The sequence below is a fragment of the Apus apus genome, chromosome Z (genome assembly GCF_020740795.1).
Source record: "Apus apus isolate bApuApu2 chromosome Z, bApuApu2.pri.cur, whole genome shotgun sequence".
Classification (NCBI taxonomy): Eukaryota; Metazoa; Chordata; class Aves; order Apodiformes; family Apodidae; genus Apus; species Apus apus.
This window is the reverse complement of record NC_067312.1, coordinates 9,035,738-9,063,034: the sequence shown is the minus strand read 5'-3', so window position 1 is coordinate 9,063,034 and position 27,297 is coordinate 9,035,738. Positions and strand designations below refer to the sequence as shown.

The following is a 27,297-nucleotide window of genomic DNA, read 5'->3' as shown; positions in this document are numbered from 1 at the left end:
CCTCTCCTTCTTGATCCTTTCTACCCACCCCTTGTGAGACCCAAAGCAGAAGCAGACTGGCATGAGTTACAGCTCCCACCACAGAGCAGAGGGTCCAGGAGCCACCATGTGTAGCCCTGTGCTTCTGTCTCCCACAGTGCTGCGGCACTCACAGTCCTGAAGTGCGTCTGGGCACAGGGGCCTCCTGCTTCCCAGCCTGCACTCAGATGGTATCCCCTATGGCTCCCCTCTTTTTGTCGCAGACAGAATTTTTTTTATTATTTTTTTATTTTTTTTTATCGCCACTGCCAGTTTGGGGTGGTTGAAATAGGAGCTGAACCAAACGCTGCCTTGCTGTGAAGGTCTTTGCCTGGTCCAGTCTGGGCAGAGCTCAGAGCAGGGACCCATCCTGCAGCAGAGAGGCAGCCAAGACCAATGTACTGAGCTGTTGCACATGCAATGGATGGTACCAATGCTCTGGAATCTCTGCAGTCTGGCTGTCAGCTTCTAACTGAGAGTGAAGGCACCATCTCTGATTTACAAGACCTCTGTCCCCCAGGACCTGTTGCTGGCAGCAGGACTGCAGTCTTGATCTACAGATCTCCAACTTTTAAATTGTAAATGCTGGTGAGCGGAGGTACTGTGTTTCAGTTCCTGGAGGAACAGGGCATATATAAACATGCTGGATTGGTCACATTTTTTGCCCCTCCTTGGGGCTGGCAGGCTGGTTGGAGAGCAGCTGTAGAAGGAATATGCAAAATATTTTTCAAAGGACCTGGCCTTAATTAGCTCTCCAAGGATGATCTGAAAAAGGTGTTTAATTAAAGTGCATTTTATTAAAGGGGAGGAGGGTGTGAGTAGGGATTAGAGTGGAACAGATAACTTAAATGCAAGAAGTGGCCCATGCCACATTTTAGTCAATCATTTATGGAAAGCATGTACTGATACTGTATGAACACCAGAGAGGGACTACAGCGGCCAATTTTGTGGCATTTTCTGTACACAGTCATTCACTGATGATCCAGTGACTGATTCATATGGCATTTTTCCAGATCTGATAATATCCTGGACTCAAACAACTCTCCTATCTATGCACATTATTTTTTTTTCTTCTGAAACATATTTCACGCACCTTTGTGCATAACATAACATTGCTGCATGTGTAACTGCCGATTCTAGATCTCTATCCGCTTTTTCTATCCTTTGCTTCTGTTTGCCTTGGCTTATGATCCTATCAGGTGCTGAAAACTAAGCAGGACTGATCCAGCAGGACAGGTCAGTGCTTGAAGGGGAAACCTCTGATTAAAGCTGAGTGCTACAGCAAGTGGTGACAGCATCTGGGGAAAGATTTGCTCCTTTCAGACAGGCAGCTGGTGGGGTGGGACATTGGGCATAGGAGCAGCATCTTTTTGTGGTCACCCAAATCAATCACCAGATGGCAATGTAGGACTCTTCTACGGGATTTACAGTTTTCTTCCAGGTTGTGGGTTGTCAGCAGGAGGGAGAAATTCATGGGCATCGCGTCTGCTTTCACCAAAGGCTTTATCTTAATTCCAAGAAACAGATGGGTATTGAGTTAGGTGATACAGACATGTAGAGAATACTGACTTTTTCTTCAGGTTACAGAGAACTCAAAGGTGATTATGATTTATTGACCTCAGTCTCTCTGTGTTGATTGATCTTCCAATCCTGTTAGCAAGTGTGAATCAACAAACGAAAATTATGAACATGGTTTTTCCTCAGTGCTGACAACCTAGAACTAAACATGTTTTTGTCATTGCTGGCTCATATCTTGCTCTGTGCTGTTGCTGATCAGGGCAGGGTGTCTTGCATCAGGCCATTGCCTATAGGTACAAGGCATCTATGGTGCCTTATTTTGGCAGTGCTTCCAGACAAGTCAGAGTCCAAAAAACATGGGGTAATTGTGCAACAAAAATAAAAACTAACCCAGCTTATCCAAAGCTCTTGAGTAAACATATGCTTTGAGAGCTCAGCTGCAGTCCAAGAAGACTGTTGTGAAGCTAGACATCTCTCTTCCCCCATACCTCTTTATGGCCACATATCACAAATATGTTGTATCCCACAAAGCTGTTGGTTGTAAGATTTCCCCTTTGCTTCTTCCTACGTAGCTGCTGGTGTGGGCTTAAAAGAGGTCTTGTAAGTTCAAATGATTTTGTTCACATCCTAAATTTCCAGGCAGCACCAGCATAAGGGAATGGGAGGTTGGGTGGGACATGGCAAACTGGCACTTGCAAGGGAGTGAGACCCTGCTCCTAAACTCCTTTTCCCCAGACCACAGCTCCCACATGGACCAGGGACCAGCCTGACCAGGAGGAAGGAAGATGCAGGCCCACACTGTGGGCACAGGGGAGGGAGCCTGGTGGGGTCCTGCAATGCCCCCATGGCTCTGGCACTGCTTTTTCTCCCCCCTGCCCCTGCTGACAGTGTTGTGAGACCACAGCGTGGCGGTGCTGCATCCGAAGCTGCCGTCTCATGGAGCTGTGCAGAAGGGAGATCACAGGAGGGTGAATGGTGCCTGCACGGGGGAGGAGACAGGTAAGCAATTAGCAGTCTCTCTGCTCTGTTAGCTTGCTTTCTTCTGTGAAGCACTGTACAAACAGCAGAGGCAATAAAATATGAGATGAACAACACAAAGTCAGTTATTTACTGCCCTAAAGCAGGGCACAATTGTTCCCCATGAACAGTTTTCAAGTGCCTTTTGCTTCTAGTCTGCTTTCGAATGATGCATACGATGTGGCTTCCATTAGCTCCTGGGGGAGGAGAAAGGAGTCTCTACCACAGTGCAATAAAGCCTCTTCTAAAGCTTTTATTGTATCTAAAATGTGGTTGAGTTCCTGCACAGCTGTATGCATTACAGTAAGAGCCCTGGTAAGCTGAGGGAGCTGTTCTGCTGGCTTGACCCTTTGTGTGTGTGAAGGTTGCTTCTACTTGCCCTTCTGACCACTGGGCTCACCAGTGAAGAGGTGGGAGCTGAGACATGTATGTCCTTGGCTGTCCTGAAAATGGGAGAGGTCACCGTCTGCATTGTACAGAGGAGGAGAGAGCAATGAGAAGGCAGATTACTTGGGATGACTTGGGAGCTGATGGCACTTCCAGCACTAAGCTGGAACAGGTTTTTAGCTAAGATCACAGAACACGCTGTGAGCAGCTGAAAATGTCTTCTGTGTCTACCCCAATCTGCTTCTGAGCGAGGTGTTATGGACACTCCCTGGAGATGAGGAATGGAGCAGGGAGGAGGAGTGAATGCTCAGGACTCTCAGTGTTGAGTAGTAGAGCCTGGAATGTATTTCAGCTGTTCTCACATCATCCCAGGACAAGTAAACAGTGCAACAACATGCTAGTAAAGGCTGCTAGTCTTCTGTTATTCTGTGATTGAAGTGGTGGACATCCTGTTCCACTGGACACCACAGTCAGAAAGGCAGTGGTCACTGGTATGAGCTGAGCCCATGGAGGAAATCCTAGGTGTGGTGGGTGAAGAGTGTGTGACCAGAAAAATACATTCCCCCAAAATTTTTCTATTATTATTCCATTATTCTATTGCAGCATTATTCTTAACAATTATTCTATTGCAGCAATTCACAGCTTATGGACCACTTGTGATAGAGAGGTGTCCATGTTTGATAGCCATTGGTGGATTTTTACCTTAATTAATTTATATAACTCTCTTTAAATCCCTATTTAACACCTGTGTCAAGGACTCGCAGAGATGCAGTACATACTTCAGTGCATGATCAGCAGTTTGAGCTCATTGTGGGGTCTAGCAGTCAAAACCACGTGAGTGAAGCGACCAGCTTCCCACTAGACTCTGTGAGTTGGACTGGCTGCTCCAGTAGGTGAGACCTCCTCTCAGGCACTTGCTGTGCTTAATGCTGTGTTTTGACACATGCATGAACACTTCAAGTGCAAAAATAGGAATCTGTAGCTTCACAGACCTGTTGTGATTTGTATTTATGTTGCTCCTGTGGCAGGGCCTGGAGGCTATGTTATGATCAGAGGCCCATCATGCCAGGTCCTGAGCAAATACACCCTGAGGTGGTCAGCTCTAGATAGTTCATGTCAGCAACGAGGGACATCCTCATGAGACTATAAATTGATATTTTGGCCCCAAGGAGGTTCCTATGAAGTCAGCACTGAGAATGGTATGCAAAAGTTACTTCTTCACTAGGAAATTGCTGATATGGATGTGTGTGCTTGTGTGTTTACGTAAAAACGAACATAGAGACAATAGAGACCAGGACAATATTTAGTATTTGCTATGTGTTAGGAACACCTGTATTGCCAGTAAGGGTTAATATGTGCTTAGAGAAACATACTGCATGTCAGTGCTCTGCTTAATATGCACCAATTTTTGAAGCTGTCACTTCTGCCATGTAGGACTTGTGCTTTTATCAAGGGGAAGTCATGTTTGACCAACCTTATTGCCTTCTATGAGGAAGTAACTAGGTGGATAGATTATAGTAGAGCAGTAGATGTGATTTATTTTTATTTCATTAAAGCATTTGACACTGTCTCCCACAGCAACCTCATAGATAAGCTAAGGAAGTGTGATCTTGATGGTCAGGTAGTGAGATGGATCATGAACTGGTTGAAAGGAAGAAGTCAGAGAGTTGTGGTCAATGGGACAAAATCTAGTTGGAGGTCTGTGACTAGTGGAGTCCCTCAGGGGTTGGTTCTGGGACTGGTACTGTTCAGTACTTTCATTAATGACCTTGATGAGGGAACAGAGTGTGCCCTCAGCAAGTTGCTGATGACACTAAACTGGGAGGAGTGGCTGACACACCAGAAGGCTGTGCTGCCATTCAGCAAGACCTGGACAGGCTGGAGAGTTGGGTGGGGAGAAACTTGATGAAATTCAACAAGGGCAAGTGTAGAGTCTTGCATGTGGGGAAGAACAACCCCATGTACCAGTACAGGTTTGGGGCTGACCAGCTGGAGAGCAGTGTAGGAGAAAGGGACCTGGGGATCCTGCTGGACAGGAGGATGACCATGAGCCAGCAATGTGCCCTTATAGCCAAGAAGGCCAACGGCATCCTGGGGTGTATCAGAAAGGGTGTAGTTAGTAGGTCAAGGGAGGTTCTTCTCCCCCTCTATTCTGCCTTTGTGAGGGCACATCTGCAATATTGTGTCTAGTTTTGGGCTCCCCAGTTCAAGAAGAACAGGGAACTGCTTGAAAGAGTCCAGCGCAGAGCCACAAAGATGATTAAGGGAGTGGAACATCTCCCTTATGAGGAAAGGCTGAGGGAGCTGGGTCTCTTTAGCTTGGAGAAGAGGAGACTGAGGGGTGACCTCATCAACGTTTACCAATATGTTAAGGGTGAGTGTCAGGAGGACAGAGCCAGGCTTTTTTCAGTGGTGTCCAGTGACAGGACAAGGGGCAGTGGTTGCAAACTGGAGCATAGGAGGTTCCATGTAAATACCAGAAAAAACTTCTTTCCTGTGAGAGTGACAGAGCACTGGGACAGGCTGCCCAGAGGTTGTGGAGTCTTCTTTGCTGGAGACATTCAAAACCCACCTTGACTTGTTCCTGTGTGACGTGCTCTAGGTGATCCTGCTCTGGCAGGGGGGTTGGACTGGATGATCTTCCAACCCCTTCCAACCCCTAACATTCTATGATTCTATGATTCTGTGATTCTGAGATTCTCTGCTAGGAAACTGAATTAGGCAAGAAAACCTGACTCTTGTTGAGGTTACAACAACAGATGGAATTTCAGCTTCTATGGGTTACTCTAGGTCAGTGGCTTTCAGAGTCACAGTATCACAGAAGGTGGGAATTGGAAGAGACCTCTGGAAATCATCTAGTCTAATCCCTCTGCTAGAGCAGGATCTCCTAGAGCTGATCACAGGAACAGGTGGGTTTTGAATGTCTGCAGTGATGGAGACTCAACAACCTCCCTGGGTAGCTTGTTCCAGTGCTCTGTTAACCTCAGAATAAAGACATATTTTCTTATATTTAGGTTAAGCTTCCTGTGTACCAGTTTGTGATCATTTCCCTTTTCCTCGAAAGAACAGACAGGATGGGAATGACTGGAAAGCCATCCAAATCAACGTCACCTGGCCTCTTTCCTGTCTCCTGAAACAGCACAAGACACTGAGGGGCTGGCAGAGGCATGAAGGTGATGGGGTCTGGCTGATGTTGGAGTAAACCTCCACCCCCATTGAAAAAGCCTGCAGGGCTCCTTGGGGCCCCAGGAGAGGCTGGGTAGCATTTTAGGGGATTTGCCTGTGTCTGCAAGGAATGTATGGCATCTCCTCCCCACCAACAGCGGGAGCTTATCAGGGGTTTCCTTCAGATGCCTTCACGTGCGCACGGACAGCAGCCCTCTGGGCTGGGGTGCCTTGGCTCTGAGAAAGCCAGCCCAGCCACCTGCATCCTGGCCTTTACTTCCCCTTTTGAGGGAGCAAGTGCAAATCCCACATGGCAGACATTGCTCACTGCCAACATGAGTCATGCCAACCATTGGATGGTCTTTGAACTCCCTGTGGCAGGTGTGAAGGTGTGATACAGGAGAACATGGTCCTGTGGCTGACAGCTGGTGTTTGGGTAGTTCACTGATTGTACATATGGACATTGATTAGTTGGTTCCTCACTCCACAAAGTGTCTGTATCACAGCTAGGAGTGAAGATGGTTTGTCTATGGCTTTAGCATCATCTCTTGAAGTATTTACAGGTGTAGCTTATGTGTGTGGCATGTAGTATGGATACGGCCCACCCTTAAATGTTTGGTGACTGTGAGGGAGGACAGTGTTGACTATGGGCTTAGTCTTGCTCCAGCAGCACAGAGGGAACAGGCATGGACGTATTCCTGTCATCAGTCTCTGCTCTTGTTTTGCTCTTTGAGACTGTTAATGTGTCTGGAGGAGGAATGAGGTAGAGAAGACAGCACAAAATGAAGTATAAGAGGTTTTGTCAGTGGCACCATTTGAGAGAGTGAACTCATTGCATCCTGAGGGGGTGACATGGTCGCACTGCGCTGTCTCTGGGATACAGTCAGAGGCAGCGAAACATCCAGGTCAACGTGCTGGCTCCACCAGGCCCTGCAACTTCAGGCCACCCAGTGCCCACACAGTGTCTCCCCCTCAGCCTGCAGCTTTTCCCCTATAATCTCTCCATTCAGACTGCACGTGTTCATACTCCTCCAGGAGAACGTCTGGCTCCTCTTATCTCCAGGGTGATGATGTCCTGTGAGCCCTGTGTTTTCCCCAGCTTTCTCCATATCTGTGGATTGAAAGCAGACCCAAGCAGGAGGCTAAAAGCTTGGTGGGAATGTTTGCACCAGCAGAGCCCTGTGCTCTCTGTTTGGGTCGGAGGGAGCCCTCGGGGCAGGCAGGGGGATGCTCCCACACATGGAGGTATGGCGGGTCCCAGGGCCTGAGCAGGTCAGGAGAAGAAGTTACTCATGGGTTGGGCACGGGGTGGGGAATGGGGGAGCAGCAGATGAGGAGCTAGCAGGACTTTGGGGGAAATCCCATAGGTACCCCAAGTCTCTTGTGAGACCTGAGGCGCTCCTGTGCCTCTGTTTCTCTCTGTTAAGTGCCCTTTATGGAGGAGACTGTCCAGGGCTTTGCTGAGAGGGAAGCTAGTGGGGTGCCTCAAAAAACACGACCCTTTTCTGCATATAAAAAAGACCCAATTAGTCTGGAAAGCCAGACGAAGAGCAGGAGGACAAGGTGGCCCGGGGTGGAGCAACCCAGGTGCTCTCTGCTCTATTGCCTAACAATGGGGCCAGCACTGCGCTAGGGAACCCCTGCTCTCAGCCCTGCTCTGCCCCCAGCAACCAGCAAGACGCACGTAGTTCTTCTGCCAACACCTCTGCCTCTAGATCTGCTCTAGCTGAGTTAGCTTTAGCAGTCTTGGGCAGGGGACACCATGTTCTCAGACAACGAAGACAAAAGCTCTGAACACGGACAGGATACCACTGGTGTGCCACAACAGCCCTCCAGCTCTTACTTGTGCCCAGAATGGTAAAAGCTGGCCTGGTTTTATTGGAAAGGAGCATGCATGGGTGATGTGCCTTTGACCAGTTTCAGGGCAAGAGGCAATGGTGTGCAGGGTGAGACAGAAGGCTGTGAAGGATGGTGTCCCAGCAATGGGGGGTTGGGTAGCAGTATGGAGAGCAAAGCTGTCTGCTGAGAGACAGATATCTGGGGTGTCTGCAACTCATGCAGTGCCTGAATGGGGGAGAGGAGGAGATAGGTGTGAGACCATAGGGTGTGGGTGCTCTAAATATGTTAAGTGTGGTCTTTCCTGGACATCTAAGGCCATGCCAGTGGAGTACTGGTCTCTCTGACGTGGTCTTGCTTCCTAAGAAGACCTGGAGATGTCTCAGTGTGTGCATTTGGCCTGATGTATTTGGCAAGCTGTCCACGGTGAGGAGCTCCTCTGCTGTGCTGTTTGCTCATGCTCCTCTCGCTCTTTGGGGAGAAGTTAATGCTTCACCAGCAGGGCTGAAGCTAATGGAGTGGTGACGTTCCAGCTGTTGATTAGTACAATTAAGAGATAAATGAGCTTCTGAGTGCAGAGGAAGCACATTCACTGTCAAAGAGTGTCAGAGAAGTTATTCCTTGCAGAAGCATAGCTGCCCTGGAGTGGTCATCCTTCCCAGGGCTGCTCTAGCAGGAGTCTGGGGCTGGGGGAGGGGGCTGTTCACCCAGCTCTTCAGTACTGTAGGTATCAACACTGGCACTATTAGCCTAGCCTTGGTTGTGCCGGGATTTTCTTCCACAAACTGAGGCTTTTATTACTAGTGTTGAAAGCACACCTGTCTTAGGGAAGAAAATGGGTTTGGTTCCACAGGTGTTTGCTTAATGTGTGATGAAAAACACAGCAAAATCATCATAGGGTCAATGTTGAGTGAAGTTTCAACATGTAAGTCAAGCTAATTGTCAGGAGGCAGTGCAGAGCCAAGTGAAAGTAACTAATGCTCTTCTAACAAACCTTACAGAAAAAGTTTATGGGATAGCATCTGTAAGAAATTAGTTAACTCATGACTGTGATGAGGTGATGCTGGCACATGAACAAATGGCTTTGAGAGTTTGGCTGGAAATTAGAATAAAGTCTCTAATCTCCAGAGCAGTAAGTTCTGGTAATAGGCTTCCAGCAGAAGCAACCAGGACAAAAAAACCACTTACCCCTAAAATGGAGATTGGCCTGGTCATGAAAGGGATGTGGTGTGGCTGCTTATGCTAGTAGGGGACACTGTTTAGTGACCCCAGAGATCCTTGAGAGCCCTGTAGTTGAGTGAAACCTTGCAAGTACAAACAGATCGCGCTGGGCAACTGGCAGCTTTTTGGGCTCCAGGCCTTATTATTAGCTCCAGTTAATTAGAAAGTGGCGTGTGACAGGTGCAGGCTCACACATTTTGGTTTTATGTGCTGCCAGAGCAGAGGTCCTCTGCCCTATAGGACTCATAGAAATGTGATTTCTATGCAGGTACACTCAATGAACATGTATATCTTTCTTGGATGTATAAAAATGTCCAGAGGAACCCTGAAACTAAGGGGTTCCCACGTTTTCAGTAGCCAACAGAGGAACTCATCTGAACAACTTTAAGGGAGAAATTAATGTTTCAGTGCCATCTTGTGGAATTACTTGCTTAAAAGGAACAAGCAGCAGCAAGAGGCACGTCTGGTGATCCATGAAGCCATCCTAGAAGCTTGCTGAAGTTCTAGGGAATTTGATGGTAATATTTGGGATTATGCTGCAAATATTAGCATCAAACCAAAGATTTCTATTGTGAACTGGGATTGCCTTTTTCCCTGGGGAGATTGCAAGTTCATGAGAGCGTGGTGCTCTCAAAAAATACCTGTCCCTTTTTCAGTCAAAATTAGAATATGGAGATGCCTATGGCTAATACTGGAATGCAAGAGACAAAGCCTTTTAGAGAAACAGCAGTTTTCCTGTTTGCTCACATGGAAGGAATCCACTTAAAAGGCTCCCTGAGAACTAGGAGTGAAAACTGAAGTTGTAGGTGCAGTTGTGAGGGACTCATTCACACCTTGTCCATCTGAGAAAGGCTGTGAGATCTCCAGCACATGCTGATGAGTGGACCTCAGCCTTACATGTCAGCTGGAAATTACCACGTGCAGAAGAAACTCTTGTCACCACCTTGCCCTGGTGCTCCAGCGCCCATTTTTGTGTGCTCCACCAACAAACATTTGAATGGCAGAGACTGAAGTGACCTGGAAAAAATCGTCAGCCACTTTTTCTGTGCCACAGCATGGCTTACAGCCTCCTAGGACAAAAAACCTTCCCACCCAGAAATATTCTGTAGGAACAGCCTTGCAAGCAATGCAATTATTTGTCAGGATGGTCCTTATATCAGAGACAGACTAGCAATTTACTGCATAATTAGTCAGGCATTCACTGAGGTCAATAGCTAATCTGTCTCTGGGGGAGGGCTTACTTCAGTCTATAAAACCCTTCCGTGGGATATAGAGTCTTGGCAATGGTCCACAGTGGAGTTGTAAGAACACATGGTGAGCAGGGAGATAAGCAGAGGTAATCAGGAGATGGAGGAGGAATCATGACAGTGAGGGCTCTGCTCTGGCAGATAGATGAGATTGAAGGTCACTGGGGACCATTGCCAAGACTGGCCTCTCCCTGCCCCCTATGAGAGACAGACCAGGTTGCTGGTGGGGAAGGTCTCCACCAGTGTGATGGGAGCTGTGGACACAGGTGTATTTAGCTAGAGCAAATGCTCCACTTGAAGCAACCCTCATGGCACTGTGCTCTTCCCAGCTGCAGGCAGGGGTGCACACTAGTTCCAGGCAGAGCACCACTGCAGGCTGGGCATCCAATTCGTCCTGCACAGTACACAGAAATTATTGAAATCCCACCTGTTAAAAAAAAAAAAAAAAAGCAAAAAAAAAGCACCAGACAATTAGCCAGCAGGGCACAATGCAGGGCACAGACAAAGCTCTTGTTCAGTGCCCATGAAAAAGGTTAGGAGGACGACAGAGGCTGTAGGAGCATACCAAAGCTATTTAGAGCTTCGCTACTCTGGAGACAGGCTGCTCCTGGGCATAGGATTTGCTATGCCCCAGCTGCAGAAATGTTGCATCTTGACCATATAGTTTCAAAAGCATAAGATGTGTGTGTGGGAAGACTTTGAAGCTGGCTGCTACTTTATTGGCTTGCTCATCTTTAACCAAAGGGATGAAGGTATCTGGGGGTGGAGGGAGGGAGCCAAGTATCAAAGGGTAACTGTGCTCAGTGCAATGAAGTGTGGTGTCACAACAGACACTCCTGCAGCTACAGGCCGGAGCCAGAGAGCAGTATGCTGGAGAAGGTTCAGAAGTCACTCACGATTCGTAACACCACCATCAGGGAGCTGCTGGCAGAAGCTCTTGGGATGTTCATCCTCATGGTAAGGAGGAGATGGGCCCAGGTGTGAGTGTCTGTGCATGTGCATGTGTGTGCAGGCTGAGTGAGAGGTATTTGTAGCAGCATTTTGTAAGGTCAGTAGCTTCCTACCACATCCTCAGGGTTGCTCAGCAGCTGGTTGCTACTACTCACCCCTCTGCTCTGGTGGGACAGCAGCTTCCCAGTAGGTAGACCATCTGTCAAACTTCTGGAGGAAAAAAGCAACGTGGAGGGTGAGAGGTGAACACTGGGTCAGGGCGAAGCAGGTGGGGATGAGCAGCTGTTTCTCTTCTAGGAGAAAAACAAAGAAGAGTCTGGGAACTAAAGAGCAGTGTCTGGTCAAAGTAATGCTTGTGCCAAAGCCCCTGAGAGATCCCATGCAGTGAATTGAGGCTTTTCTTCCTCCTGTGCCAGAGGTGATGCTGTGGATGGGGGATCCTGCACAGGTTTGGGGAGCAGACCCTGACTCCTCTACCACTAACAGCCTCTGTGAAATGTGAACATCATTGATCTTGCTCTTGGGGTTGTCAGGGTAATGAGAGCCTGTGAAACTCTCCAGAGTCACAACCTACCATTAGGAAATACGATTACTGGGTGCAAAGCATGCCAGGATTTTGCTTTTGGTTTCCCTATGCTGACAAATGAATAGTGCTTATCCAATAATACAGAATCTCCCCCCTCACATGAGGGTATTTTTTTTTCATGCAGAAAAAGTGTTTCTGAGTTCTCAGGCTGCTTTGGAGGTATTTGGGGAGAAGGTGAGGAAGGCTTCACAGTCAGAATTAATCCCTTGGTGGAGGTGAGGTGCCCACCAGGACCAGAGCCTTTGTATGTTGGACCAGCACAGCAAAATGAGATCCTTCCTCTGAAAAGGTCCATAAAGTGTCTGTGCCAGCTTCATACAACTTGGACTTAGCTTGCAGTCCCTCTGGGCTGAGAGAAATACTTTGGACTGGACAGAGGCTGGCATGGAAAGGCTGGGGATAATCCAGACAATTAATACTTGGAGATTTGCAGAGGAACTAAGAGTGGTGTAAGCGTGGGCATCTTTTGATACAAATATCTGTACAGATAAAGGTGCTTATTTTCAAGGGCACCAACTGTATGTGCAAACTATGCTTGCTTTTTTGTCACATGCTATTGCATATCCAGCTCTTTGAAGTTCACCCCTTACTACATGGGTAGTTCTGCACACATTGGATTTCAGAGTATAGCCATCTGTGACTGCTCAGCTGAAGCTGAGCAAATTCTTTGCCTTTTCCATTTCCTTTGTGTTTTGGTGGTAGAAGTTTTCAGGTGATAAGGTTCTGGGGTGTCCTGCCAGGGCTGTCTCTGGGAAGCAGCATGAGAGGAAGACTTCTCTCTGCATCTGGTAGTTCAAGGCAGATTTTGGGGCCTGCAGCTCACATTGGCTCTTCCTTCACTTATCCCTGTGAGAGAACAGAGTAGTAGGAGGGACACGGCACAGGACTCTCATCAAGGATTGGCCACAAAGAGCACCCAGCATCTGAAAGTAGCATCCAATATCCAACTATTTAGCTGAAGGCATCTCTGGGATGCCTGGATGGCTGTTGTTTGGATGATAGCACTCAGCCAGGGCTCCAGCCAGGACAGGCAATGTTCATAAAAAAGGGATCTAGGAAGGGGGATTAAACAGGACAAGGAGCAAGCAGGTAGCAGAAAACAAAAAAAAGAATGCTGTTTTTGGGGCTGTGTTTGGAAGTGTACTGAAAAACAGTTTCTCTATTCTGTCCTGTGTTTTTCTAAGGATAGTGCTGTTCACCTGCCACAGACATGTCTCCTCCATGTCTCCTGCTCTGCACCCCTCTCTCTGCACCTGCATGCTCTCCTACAAAACCTGTGCTTTATGCTTTTGGCTTCTCTTGAATGTGGCTTTGCAAAAGCTCAGAGATGAGCAGGCGAAGTTTTTATAACGGCATTGCAGATGCTAAGGGACATCCCAGACACTGCTTTTGGGGGCTTTTGTGGAGGCAGACTGAGATAAGAAGTCGCACCCTGCAGGCTGTAGCTCCGTGCAGAGCACAGACTGGGTCTGTGTATACGAGAGAGATAAGAACAGTGTCTCTGAGTAACTGGATTTTGGTGATGTCTGAATGGGAAGAGGGAGTGCAGATGCATGACACAAAATGTGGATCCAGGTAGAGCAGCCAGTAAAGATCTGAGTCAAAACAGGCCAGGCCAGAGCAGAAGTTTAGATGCTGGAGAATATACTGAATTTTTTGTCTTGGGGGGATATGTCACCCTGGATAAACATCAGTGCAGGGCAAGGAAGAGGATACAGTCTCTGAAGCTTAAGTGGTTTGAGAGGCAGAGACCTCAAAGAAGCTTTCTTCTTCTCCAGATTTCAGTGTAAGAGTTGTGCAAAGGAGTGGCTTCTTCACCCTCTGACCACACTAAAAAAGTGAAATAGAATTTATTTTCAGGCCAGAGTAATTTCTTGAATATGTTTTTTTCCTGCTTGAAATTGTTTATTTTTCTTTTTACTTCTTTTTCCCTGGCTCTCCTTTAGTCAGTAAAACTTTGGCTGTTTTCAGACTGAAAGTATATGTGTTGAAAGGATAAGTCAAACCAGAATTTCCTTCCTTGTTGTTACCAAAGTTACCAAAATTAGAGTGGAGTTTGGCAAATAGCTATGTGCTACCCAAACTACATTTTTGGTCAATATTGCACAGCAGGAAAACAAAAGCAACAAGAATTTGCCCATCCTCCTTCCATCCAGGTTGGGTACTGCCTCTGGATGTTCTGTGGTGGTGGTCCCTAGGATCATGTCCCTGGCTTCAGGCAGATGTCCTTACCATGGCTGTGTGAGTGATCCCCCATGAGCCCTGGACCTTGGTGCAGATGTCTGGGGTTTGTCTCCCTACACCCAAACAATGATTAAATTGCTTGGTTAGGTGTGATGGGCACCATTGAAGAATAATCCAGTTGTCCGTTGTCCAGTTATCATTTCATCTCCTGACTGTGAGAGACTTAGAGAAATCCCATCTTTGTGAACTAATTAATGTTGCAAGGGAGCTCAGTCCACCACAGTAATAACACTATGTTTAACATTCTTTCTTTTTCCATATACTAGGTCTTTGGCTTGTCTTCTGTGGCACAAGTGGTATTAGGAAGAGGAAAAGCTGGGGAACACATGAGCATCTGTTTCGGATTTGGCATTGGTGTTACCTTGGGCATCCATGCAGCTGGAGGAATCTCTGGTGAGTGGGACACTTGAGCATAGGACATCTCTATGCCCCATAGAGGCCATGTGGGTCAGAGGCAGCACAAGTGGGCTGTGGAGAGGCAAGGGTGGAATGGCAAGGCAGGGCAGTGCCCTCACCAGAAAAAAATGCAGCCCTAGGCTCCTCCAGCAAGAAGAGCAGGGGAGGTCTGGTGACCGTAACCAGGGTCACCCTCGTAACCCAGTGACCACAGCCACGTCTGCAGGCAGAAGGCTGGTCTGAATTCAAGCCAAGGAGTTGCGATGGCAGAGCAAGGCATACCTACAGTATGCTGACCCCAAATGCATGTCCTGAGCTGAGACAGGGGTAAGAGGAAAAGGGGGAGTCAGCCATTCCCTCCTGTTGTGGTTAGCAAAGCCAGGTTTCAGTGTTGCTCCTGCTACGTGCTTGTGATATGTGATCATGACCCAAGGAGACAAGGAGTTCTAAAAACATGTTGCCAGCCTGACACATGGGGAAGTAAATAATTTATTGCAAAGGAGAGCTTACTGCTGATGTTGCAACAAAGAATGGTATGCAAATTTCTCCTTATCATCCACACCCATGTGCACATGCCCCACATGAACTCGGGACGTGGTGTTGTGGGTTCACGGGTGGTATTTCTCACATGACAGGTCATTACCTTTACCTTGTGCAAGTTTTGCATTCATTAGCACTGAGAGAAGAGATTAAGGGCTCTAGCGTGCAGAAAATGAAAGTGTTTCCTTGCTCTTGAACTGTTGGAGCAGAAAGATGTCCAAGGTTGGGGCTGACTTGGAAAGGATTTTTTTCTCCACACAAGAGGTCAGCTCTTGGTCTCCCTATCCTTTTAGAGCTGACGAAGACATTCTGGAGAAAGTGGGATGAAGAAAGTATGTCCTTGCAGTCCCACATAACATTTGAGATGGGGCTAATCTTCTGATAGCTGTGATGTGGGAGGAAGAGTCTCAGGTCAGCCAGCAACAGGCTGGCTCTGGGGCCAGTTTAAGGGCTTCCTGGCATTGTGATTTGGCCTAATTTGTGTCACAAGATGCTTCTTGTGATCTCTGAAATGGCTGGTCATGCCTGCAAAGGATCAGAGAATCAAAGAAATAGGGGTCTGCCTCCATTTCAGTTGTGGCTGTGGGACTGTAACAGGCGGTACATGCACATTCCCTTCAGTCTGTCCTGTACTTTGATGACATATGTCTCTGTTCTTAATCATTTAGCTTCCCAAGGAAAATGGGTCAGTTCTGAGTATGTACAGGAGGGCGACCCTGCCCTGGGACAGCTTTGGTGTCCTGGAGCAAGATCTGGCAGGTTACTGTGGGGTGTGGGGCACGCTCCAAAACAACATGAGTCAAGACTACAATCTTTTGATTTTGCAGGAGCTCATCTGAATGGTGCCATCACCTTCACACACTGCATTTTAGGAAACCTGCCCTGGAGAAAGTTCCCTGCTTATCTGGCTGGCCAGTTCCTGGGCTCCTTCACGGCAGCAGCTGCTGTCTTTGCTCTCTATTACGGTATGGGTGTGTCTTTATCTCAGGGGTTGCAGTGGGCACTACTTCAGTCTTAACTCACAGTTCATTGCCTGGAGATGATAAGGCTCTAGGGATGCCTTACTGTGGCCCTTCAATACTTCAAGGGGACCTATAAGAAAGTTGGGGACAGACTTTTTAATAGGGCCTGTTGCAATAGAACATGGGGTAATGGTTTTAAACTAAAATGAGGTAGATTCAGACTAGATATAAGGAAGGAATTTTTTATTATGAGGGTGGTGAAACACTGGAACAGTGTTTCCCAGAGTGCTGGTAGAAGTCCCATCCCTGGAAACATTTGAGGTCAGGTTGGATAGGGCTCTGAGCAACCTCATCTCATTGAAGATGGTCCTGCTCATTGGTGGGGTTTGGATTAGATAACTTTTAAGGGTCCCCCCAGCCCAAACCATTCTACAGTTTGTCAGAAATATTTCCTTTTACAGTACCCAGCATGATGTGGGTATGAGGAGGGTGGGCTCCTGGCCTGTGGGACAGACCTTCATAATTCAAATCCACCACAGGCCCCAGGTATTTCTGGGAAGGATGTGCAGAATCCTGGAGAATAGAATGCACATCCTGGATGTGAAGTGTTCCTGGAGAAGACAGCTCCTTTTGCTTAGGGTATTTCCACTGCCAAACCCTGTCCTCAACTCAAGGCCAGCAGCTGCATTTTGTCAGCGTTTTGTTTCCAGGCTCTGCGAGAGCTTGAGTTATATGGACTACCATGTATTAGGTAAATCTGGAGTGCCCAGGGACTGTGCTGGTCTGTGGAAACAGGACAGCAGTGATCTGTGGTTTAGAATTTTGGGCAAAGGACACACCATTTATTGCCTCCAGTATGACTCAGTCTCCAAGAGGCAGAGGGATGGAGGCCTTCAGCACATCCAGAGCGTCCAGTGTACCCCAGGATCCTAGAGCAGGGCCAGGGAGCTAGTAGTGTAAGGGAGCAATTGCAGGCCAAAGAATTTGGGTGACAGACACTGATGAGATCATGCCCTGCAAGGGGTGTGTCACCTACATCATATATCACATTGCCTTTCTTCCCCATGGTTTCTGTGCTGGCTGCAATAGCTCAACTTTGGTAGGTGCCACGTAGGATGAACTCTGTACTAATTCCCGTATTTCCCATTTCTCCTAGATGCTCTGCATGATTACAGCAATGGGAATTTTACAGTGACAGGACCAAATGCCACGGCATCTATCTTCTCCACTTACCCTGCTCCACATGTGTCCCTTCTGGGGAGCATCTTCACAGAGGTCAGTGGAGATTGCTGTGGTGTTCTAGAAGGTGGTTGGTAGTGGGTGCTATTGCAGGTCTGCTACAGGGGACCCACATTGCTATGTCCAAGGATCCCACCGCCCTGGCAGATGCCTGTATCCAAGGCACATGCCTGGATCCAAGGCACCTTGGTGGCTGAGTAAGCCCAAAAGCTTATGCCTGCAGGCTGCTCTGCAGCTTGGTCTGAATGCCCAGCAAACATCTTCTCTGCACTAAGCCCAAGCAAAGGGAAGTGAGAAGCTGAGCTATATCAGGAACTAGCTACCTCCTTTGGGTTCTGGGCAGTTCCCTGAACTGTTCTTCAACTTTTTGAAACCTACACCCTCTCCAGGCAGCTCTGCTGGCTGCCCCTCAGTGGCACAGAGGGCCCAGAACTGTCTTCACTTGAACACAGCCTGTCTGGATTGAACCTGTGGGGTTTGAACAGTCCACTATAGACTGTGTACAGTTGATTCCTGGCATTCAACACAATGTCCAGATGCTCAGAAATTGGAAGGGGATGTCTCAGCACTGGGACACTAGAGAGGGAATATTCACTTACAATTCAGATCTGAGAAGCCTATGAGGTGATATACTATTGCCTGGGCATGATGAGGGGGACAGTGAGAGCTGGAAAGCTTATGGATGGGGACCTAATCACTCAGCCTGCTGTGGAGTTTGCAGAACCCTTGCTGCACAAGAAAACAAATTACAGAGACAGTGTGTTTGCAAGTGTTGCAGAGTTTCTGCTTTTGCTGGCATCTCTGCACACAGCCCAAGGCTCTCTGGCTGTATTTTCTGAAGCAGAAAGAGACAGGAGTCATCACCTCTATTCAAATTACAGTTCCTGACATCCTGGGCACTGTAGATCTACAAATGTCAGCTACGTACTGTCACAGAAAGGAGGTTCAGTTTCCCAGATGAGAATGTGGCATCTGCTTCTAATCCTGAAATGGCTGATTTAACAGGCTATATAAAATATTACTCCCACCAGGGAGGATCAGATTTCTCTCACTAGTGGTTTGTTATGGTTCTCCCTTTGTTAGATGAAATGGACTCAATATAACCACAGTGCTGAGAATTTTTTTATCAGTTCTAGAGCATTTCTGGTGATGAGATGGAAAAGTTTTTTCTAGGAAATGAGTCAAGACTTTTCTTCAGTCAACTTGTGAGGAAGAAATAACATTGAGGTTCTTCTTAAATTAGTCAGACCATGAACCCCACCTGCTCATCCATCCTGGAAAAGTCTCTTCCTCTCTACTAAGCAGGATCCTTCTGCCTTCCCTGTTCTCTCTTCTGACCTGTTTCCCTTCCCTGCTCCTGCAGTTTCTGGCGACTGCGATGCTGCTCCTGGGCATTCTGGTCATCCATGACGAGAAAAACAACGCAGCCCTTAAAGGCACACAGGCCCTGCTCACGGGTATACTGGTCCTGGGCATTGGCCTGGGGATGGGGATGAACACAGGCTATGCCTTAAACCCCTCTCGGGACCTGCCCCCCAGGATCTTCACAGCACTTGCTGGCTGGGGAATAGAAGTCTTCACGTGAGTGACCAGTTTTGCTTTTACACAGCTCAGCTTGCAAGGAGTAGATAAGCCCAAGATAAAATGGTCATGAAGCCTTTTTCGTTGGACCAAGTGATGGTATCGCTACAGAATATTTTCCATTCTCAAGGATCAAGGGTTGTGCATAGAGGAGCTCTGCTTATTATGTACACAAAATTTGGGGTACTCTTATTCTCCAGCATGGGATTCATCATGGGATTCATCTTGACATTCAGATACCTCAATTTGGGCACCAAACTGGCTACCTGTTAGCTGGAGGTCCAACTGATTATTGCAGTAACTGGAGAGCCAGAGTGTGATTCAGCCCATCTGAAAGTAGGTATTTACAGCTGGATTGCTGAATAGCTGAATTTAGATGTCTGAATCTGGAGATAAAATCTGTTGTTTTGCCCTACCTAGTAAGATGCTGCCATGGCTTTTACCTCGGTGAAGTCAGTAGCAGTCTCCTAACCTGGATGCTAATTTTCATTAAATTTCCAGAAAATATTTTGAGAGCTTGGTAAAGGAGATGCATATGTTACTGGAAATATGAAGAAAAAGGGTGTGTGGGTGTGTGTGTCTGTCTGGCAGTCACACACATCAGGATCACATGGGTTGTTTCTGTAGGAGAACAAGAAACCTGCAGACAATGTGAAGCCACTTTCTCAGCCCTATGGAGAAAATGAGAATTTGTTTAAGCCAGTTGTAGACCCCAGTGTGTGAAGTTGGTCTAGATGCCTCAGCTCACACAGCTCTCTCCTGCCCCAGTCGAATCAGGTCACCACACCCTGTGCCATGCAGTAGCTGGGCAATTGTTTGTCTGGCTCACCAGCTGCATTTTCTGTGTTTAATTTTAGGGCTGGAAATCATTGGTGGTGGGTCCCACTCGCAGCTCCAACACTGGGAAGTCTTGCTGGTGTTTTAGTTTACAAACTCTTAATCGATTTTCACAACCAAGCTCCGCTGGAAAGTGAGAAGGAAAAAGGACAGCTAGAGGTGGAGACCTCTAAGCTGTGATGGCCACACGCTCTGAGGAAAGAGCTTGTCAAAAAAGCCTACATGGACATATGGACTGACAGCCAAACGGTAACCAAATGGATAATGGGATGTGCAACAGTGCTGCAAGTGGATAAAAGAAGCACTAGTATTCAATAAACCTATTCTGCTTAACCAGACAAACTGGGTCTCTGAGAGACTTGGCAGACTTGGGTAGGGCTAGACCTGTGACCTGAGGAAATTATTCAATCTCTCTGTGTAAAAAAAAACAAACACCACAAAATAATAATCACATTCTGGAGAAAAACAAAGCAAAGCTGCAAGACACCCGATACCTGCGTGTTCACAGAAATTAAAATACAGGATCCAATAGTAGCAGAAACGACTTAGGAAATTTTGATTGGGAATATTCTTTGGCAAGAGGAGATGCTACACTAATGGATCAGAAGCCTAGGCTTGCTTCCGTTTGCTAACCTGCCACCCTAACAAACACCTAATTTGGCAGAGCACAAAGAAGAAAAGAGCAAGGACAATGTGAAACAGAAACCTGAACCTGTTTTGGGGTTGGCTTTTTTGTTTGTTTGTTTTTCATACTTTTTTTGTGCATGTGTGTGACTGTGTGTGTATGCTTTTTGATCTGAATGCAGATCCACTCTGAATGCACAGGGAATATGGGAGGGACTGCTGTGCTCCTGGAGGAATTCTGCAACCTTCATCTGAATAAGGATGTGGGCCTGTACCAGTCTTACAAGTTTGAGGTGTCATCAGACTATAGCAGTATCAGAAACTACCTGTTCCTGGGGGAGTGACAACAGTCTCAACTTTTCTAGAAAATTTTTATGCAAGTATGGTGTGTATGTCAAGCATGTAACTGCAGTCCCAGGGTTTGGTGCCAAGAACACTCAACATGGGAATATCTGAAGTTAGGAAGTGACAGAACATTAGTACTGTACAGAACTCCTGAAAATGCCATTCCCTGGCTTTAATGATCATTCACATCTCACTATTTAAAGGATTACTAATGTATTACTGTGGCATGGGATGGTAAATACTGACATCTCTGCTTCCTCATTAGAGCTGACCTTAGATTAGAGCAGCTACAGCTGATCTTCACCACGCACAAGACACACATCAGCTTAAGAAGGCTGAAGAGCATTAGAGGATTTTCTCTTGTTTGGGGGTGGCAGAGGGTGGCTGCCAGGCAATGCTGCAACGACCCCTGTGGGTGGGCCATGGGCAGTGCTGGAAGCCAGCACAGCACACCAGAGCTGGGGGCTGGTGGCTGCAGGGATTTTGAATGGTGAGTGCAGGACAGAACTGGAATAGCTGTCGCAAAGCTGAGCCTTTTGGTCTATGGGAACTAAACTGGGAACTTTGCAGTAGCTCAAGATAGGATTAAGTAAGACATTGTCACCCATCCTTTCTCAGTGAGAGATTGTCGACTGCATTAAAATAGCCCCCAAAATCCAGCCTGCACCCTGCTCTTACCAGATGTCCTTGTGTATGCACTCCCAATGGCATCTTCAAATACCCAATCACTCTGGAGAAAAAGACTTAAATCTTTATTAAAATACTACTATGCACTTATAGGGTGGCTTTGTCTTTCTGAAGGCCATATAAATACTTGTGAAACCCTCACAATGTCCCTGTGAGGTAGGTTTGTCTTATGTAATTATGTGACTGCTTCATAAATAAAAGATGATGCAGTTTAAATAATCAATGTTTATTTGAAGATGGTGACTTTGATGTCCCTGCTTAGGCACAAATGTGTTAGTTGCTACCATGTGTTTCCAGCACATCTAATGTGCTAAGACAGAATGGCATAGAAAAGTAATGGAAAAAATCAGATGTAACTGAAAACCAGCAGTGAATGGGTTAAAGTGCAGTTCTAACCTGAAAACTTACAGTATAGAAAACAGCATCAGGAGCTTCTAAGGCTGTAGGATCTCAGTTGCCCCTGGTCAGACCCTGCCCAATTGAAAAGTGAGGAACGCTGTTTGAATGGTCAACTTTGCAAATTACTGTGTGACAAACCAAGGGGTGCTCTTAGCTTACAGGAAACTTAACACCACTTGACCCACCCTGGCTCAGCAGTTCCCACAAGAAGAGAAAGCAGACGTAATAAGAGATCTTGCACTTTCTGGCAAACTTCAGGCATATTGGGAAGGACATCACACGGATGTCACTATTCAAAAAGATATGGCACAAAGGCCAAAAATCCATTTCGGCTGCAGAGCAAGCAGGCAGGCCAATGCAGAGACATAGAAGCTCCAGGTCCCTTTCTACCATGAATCTCACAGCAGAAGTAGGAAGGAGCACAGGAAAGTGCAGAGTTTGATTCTGTTTGAAGCAGAAGACACTTCTTTGTTTAGTGGGTTCCAGCCTGCTCCCAAAGCATGCAAGGTCAGGACAGGTTTATTTCAAAGGAGACGGCAGAAATATCTTAATACGCTGTATTTCAGTTTGGGTCTATTAAAGTAACAGGGACTTACATTTGCTTTCATTTCACTGCTGTAGCTGCACAGGAACAAAAGCTTCCTTACAGAGCAGCGACGTCAAGGGCTTCTTCATGCCCTCTGAGAAGTACATGCTGCAAGTAGCAGAAGGGAGTAAAATCAACATCCCAAGTTTTTTTATCTCAGAGTCTCCAGGAATGACATCCCTCCCATGTCAAAGCACACTGTGGCTGTATTTCATGCAAATGCTGCAACGTGTTTTCCATGGGCAACTCTATTCATGCACAAGGAACTTGGTCTGATCTGCTGCATCAGAGGACATCAAAGCTTATTGAAAATGCTGTCCAGGGTCAGATCTGGGGGTCTCACTTCCTTGAAGAATTCCCAGCTAGTGTGGATGTCTTAGAGGAAGTCATGCTTGTGTGACTCTTTTGGGAGCCTGCTGGCTGGGAGGGTGGTTTCTTTTTCATCACTGGAGTTTTGTTCTTGCTTTTAAATACCTTATTGGGGTCGAGCTTGTTCACAAAGGTATCAGCTTCTTCAGAGAGGAGAGCTGTGTTGATGGTTATGGGTTTATACATGTTAAACCATTGCTGAAAGGCAGAATGGTGGGGAAAAAAAAAAAGGTTAAAATCAAACTGCAATTAGATATTTCCACCTTGTTCACTCTCATCCCTGAGACCTGATTTTAATCATATACCATTTAGCAGTTTGCACTTTACAGGACTGCACAGAGTGCCTTGTGATAAGGTTACACAGGGCACAGCTATAGCTGCAGCCCTGAAACTGCCCCACATTCCAAGCAGGGAAGAGGAAAACCAGACACAAGCCTACATTACCTTTCTGGCAGTGTAACTCCTATTAGGAGCAACTCCTGATTAAAACCACAGGAGGAAAAGCAAAGGGAGTGGACATCTGCATTTATTCGGATTCAGAGAAGACGAAACAATTAAAAAACCTTGGAGTTTAAAACTGCTTAAAAATACGAAGAAAACTAGTTGAACTTCTAAAAATGTTGTCTCTCTCCACCTCTTCACACATACAACAGTTTTTAATTCTTTACACAAAGGATTTGTGTTTGTTTCATTTGGGCCTGATTTTACATCTAGAAGCGACCACAACAATTTTCTTTTTTGGTTTCCAGATGCCACCACAATGCTATGCTCTGTAGTTCTCATCTCTTCGTGTTTTGCCTGTTTTCCACTGATGAAATCAGGGAATAAACTGTAGGGGTTATGGTGTTACAACCCCTACTGAAACCACCAGCAAAGTTTTGAACAAGATAAACAAAAGATCAGTACCAAAATGTAGATGAATGAATCTATTAATGTACTGCTTAACAGAAAACAGCTTCAATAAACAGCTTCAAAAATTATAATGGCTAAAATACTATGAGGATTTTAACTAACAGAAGCTGCAAATGATTAAGGAATACATGAATTATTTCACTAAGGTTTGTGAATGTACTGAACATACTATAATATTCTAGCAGGAAAGTTACAGAAAGGCAGAGCACAGGCATACATTAGAGTACCATCTACACAGCCTTGAATGATAAAGTAAAGCACAGTGTAACAGGGAAGACACAAGAAATACAAAGAACCAAATTCTACAGGCATTGGTAGATGGGAAATAGGCAGTGATTTTATTAAGTAGTTCTGATGTATGCCCAGGGCTGAGGCAAACCAAGCAGTGTTGTGCTGGTAGGAGAGCTGTTATGTCTTGGTGAAGTGAAGACTCTCCCTGAGACCTGCCAGACCTTGCCAATATGCACAGACATTGAAAGGCTTATGTGCTGTGTTTGATGGTACTGTCAGATTCATTCCCCAATGTCTTACCAGGTGTAAGCATGGTTAGGGCTGAAGGCTCAGTCAAGCACTTAGAAATGGCAGAAGCCTCTAACAGCAGGGTTCTCACAGAACAGTAGTAGTAATAATAATAATAATAATAATAATAATAATAATAATAATAATAATAATAATAATAATAATAATAATAATAATAATAATAATGTGCTGACTGGTCACGAGGTGGTACTAGAAGCTCTCCTATAACTACTTCTAAGACTGTGGCATGGAAAATGCCAAATGTCCCTCTTTGGACAGAAATTTTATCAAGGTATCCCCTCATGACTGAGGACATTGCAAGGGAATTAATATTCTTGGCAAGGCTCAAGCTCACAGTCTTCCACTGGACTTCTGTCTAACGCGTACCTGGACTTTCCTCTTCATCCAGAGAGCACTAGCCTTTTGTTTGGGTCTATGCCTAGAAAACTTATCTGGACAAATCTTACCTAGCTGTGGGGATGCTTAGCTTTATATCTACTCACTTGCCAGCAGTCATGGAAGTGGAGTTTTGCTTCAGAGTCAAGCAAGCAGTGAAATAACTGAGGTTCCACCACTTGCTATCAGAGGTCAAAGGTAAAGCTCAACTCAGGTGAGAACAGCAGGGTTAAGACAAAGTTAGTGAATTCACCAATACAAATTAATGACTGTTATGCTATGGCAAAAGATTTACAGCCCCTTCCATTTCTCACTAGGCCCACCTGAACCTACAGGCTGCTTGTCAAAAGGTGAGAAGATGTTTTTCCAGACTATACTTATGCAAAAGGAGATGTCACTGCTTACTGCAGTGGAGTTGGACTAGACAGCCTCTCCAATCCAAACTATTCTATAATTCATCCAATCCCAACTACTCTATGACTCCATGAAGATACTACAAGATGGATCCTGCTGTCCTACCTTGGCCTGGGGGCTGACCCCATAGCTGGTGAAGGCGTACTGCCACTGTGGGAGACCCAGGTGGGTAATGAGCAGGCGGTAGTACGCTGTGAAGGTTTTGGTGAGGAAATGCCAATATAGAGCTCTGTCCAGGAACCATATCTCTGTGTCTGTGGAGACAACTGGAGCAAAACAAACATAAATTACACTATCGCACTGCAGTGATAAGATCAGCCCCTGGCTATGGTCCGGTGGGAGACACAACACACTTATCAGAAAAGGCTGTAGCTTCTAAAACACAGTGCCCCTGATTAACATAGATGATTATCCAGATGCAATGTGGTTTAATGGTTAGAGTATGGGACTTGAAAGGGACTTGGTTCTGCTCCAAGCCTTATAAGAATACTCATGCAATAGTAATTATATGCATTTCCTCACTGTAAAACAGATGCAGTGCTATTCCTTCCCAGCCTTGGACTGATGCACTACATAAACATGCTTGGACATCAACGATTTTGAGTTTAAGTTCAGAGTACAACTATGGTAAACATTTATCTGCCCCACAAAGTAAAAAACAACTAACTTAATCATCAGTCATCTGGATTACTGAATAGAGTGCAGAGTCTGGAAGTCATGGGAGTGTGTGCTGCCAATAAAAACACATTTTGCAAAATCTTTCCACAGTGATCAAATATTTATCTGGTGGCAACATCCTTTGAAGCATAAAAAGAAGTGGATTTACTTGGGAAAGTGAGTTGCTGAACATTTTTAATTAAACACATCGCCCCCTGTGTTGACATCTGTAACAACGATCCCTCCCCTGAAATCACTAACACTGGGGAGGCAAGAGGACAAGTAAGAAGTTTCTGCCTTGGGAGCTGTAGTCACATTCAATGAAAAAGACACAAGGTAACAACCAAAGAGTTTTCTTAAGAACAGGTATGTATCACAGTTGCACACCCTCATGCAGTGAACATAGATGCATACACATATGTGTAGTGTTCTGTGCACTGTGTCAGATGACATGTACTTGACAAGTGACTTGGGTGTTTCACTAATTCCTGACTGATAACAGTTTTCTGCGTAATTGTCAGAATAAACACCTCACCTCACATCTTTCAGTCTCCTGTTTAACTCTTCCTGCCAAATTTTGACCTAGTTAGCATCTGGAGGCTCTGCATCCATGCATGAGGTGCAAGAACCAGTCTAAGGCTGTCTCAGTCATTTAAGGACCTTTTTTATCATCTACCCTTTGCACTAATAAGAGTTGCAGAATTATTCCAAGACAAAAAAATAACCAGAGATATGTTATTGGATGAGTTCTAGCTCTCTGTATTATTTCAACATGATTGTCTGTACATCAAATGTGAATGCTTTCCTGTTTCTATGAATGTAGAACTCATGTTATAACTCAGACTCCAACATTTAAAGGAGGAAAAAACCGTTAGCTCGAGTTTGGTCTCTGTAGGGTTTAACCCCTGACTTCAGTGAAGACAGGTCATCCTAGTAAATGTTCCTCTACAAATTGCAAAGAAGATCAGAAATGTAAGATGTTTCTACACATGTGGTCTCTAGATGCAATCCACAATAAATGGTTAACTTTGCTCTTTTCTGTCCTACCTGGTTTAGCGTGCTTGTAAACCAGACAAACTTTTCCATTCCCATTGCATGGGTCTAATTCAAATATAAGACTACGAGAATCAAAGTGTGGTTTCTCTGGTTTGTCTCCATTACCTGAAAGCAGAAAAAAATCTTTGTGAAACATGTTTGGAAAACTGACCGTGACTCAGCTGCAAAGCAGCAATCTACTTGATATTAATAAATTGGCTGAGGAAGAACTAAAACACTATTATACTTACACTTCTTCAAAAGGATTAAGTTCCATGTGTTAAAACAAAACAAAAAAAAACCCATGAGAAAAATTTTAATCTCTGGTAAGAAAACAAACCTCAGAGTCAAAATCAGATAGCTGAATAAAACACATAAAGCTGCCCTCTAGTCCTTCCCTGGCATAAAGCAAGATCCGCTTTAGAGATGTCACTCCTGAGAGTTGTTAGTCTGATTTTTCTTAAAGCTCTCCAGTGTTGGAGATGCCACAATCTCCAGGCAGTCAAGCCAAATCCATCGTTAGCACTTAGAAGTTTTCCTCACGTGGATCCTTGCAGCAGCTGAAGCCCATTACTTCTGTTATAGATGGTTCTGTTCATGTGGACCTGT

General features: G+C 45.9%; 2 protein-coding genes across 9 annotated transcripts in view; one reads left to right on the top strand and one right to left on the bottom strand.

The window, feature by feature from the left end:
* The first annotated feature begins 1,015 nt into the window (after window positions 1-1,015).
* LOC127395652 (aquaporin-7-like) lies at window positions 1,016-25,104 on the top strand. Of its 5 annotated transcripts, none has more exons than XM_051642879.1 (8): window positions 1,016-1,254; window positions 2,425-2,535; window positions 11,252-11,366; window positions 14,457-14,583; window positions 15,954-16,091; window positions 17,245-17,363; window positions 18,691-18,908; window positions 19,766-20,648. In XM_051642879.1, the coding sequence occupies exons 3-8, from the start codon at window positions 11,277-11,279 to the stop codon at window positions 19,923-19,925; spliced, it is 852 nt and encodes a 283-aa protein (XP_051498839.1). In that variant the 5' UTR covers window positions 1,016-1,254; window positions 2,425-2,535; window positions 11,252-11,276; the 3' UTR covers window positions 19,926-20,648. The 5 variants fall into 5 exon arrangements, with proteins under 5 accessions (XP_051498839.1, XP_051498838.1, XP_051498837.1 ...); XM_051642878.1 differs by having other exon boundaries at window positions 2,272-2,535; XM_051642877.1 differs by having other exon boundaries at window positions 2,272-2,535; window positions 11,240-11,366.
* Window positions 21,607-27,297, bottom strand: part of TPGS2 (tubulin polyglutamylase complex subunit 2) — a 20,738-nt gene continuing 15,047 nt past the window's right edge. Inside the window, exons 5-7 of one of the 4 annotated variants that reach the window (XM_051642882.1) lie at window positions 26,701-26,814; window positions 25,102-25,262; window positions 21,607-22,953 (exon numbers count right to left, since the gene is read on the bottom strand). In XM_051642882.1, the coding sequence (XP_051498842.1) occupies window positions 22,726-22,953; window positions 25,102-25,262; window positions 26,701-26,814 (503 nt within the window). In that variant the 3' untranslated portion in view covers window positions 21,607-22,725. Of the gene's footprint in view, window positions 22,954-25,101; window positions 25,263-26,700; window positions 26,815-27,021; window positions 27,294-27,297 lie in introns of those variants that run through there. The other 3 variants (XM_051642884.1, XM_051642887.1, XM_051642886.1) reach the window with 3 other exon arrangements.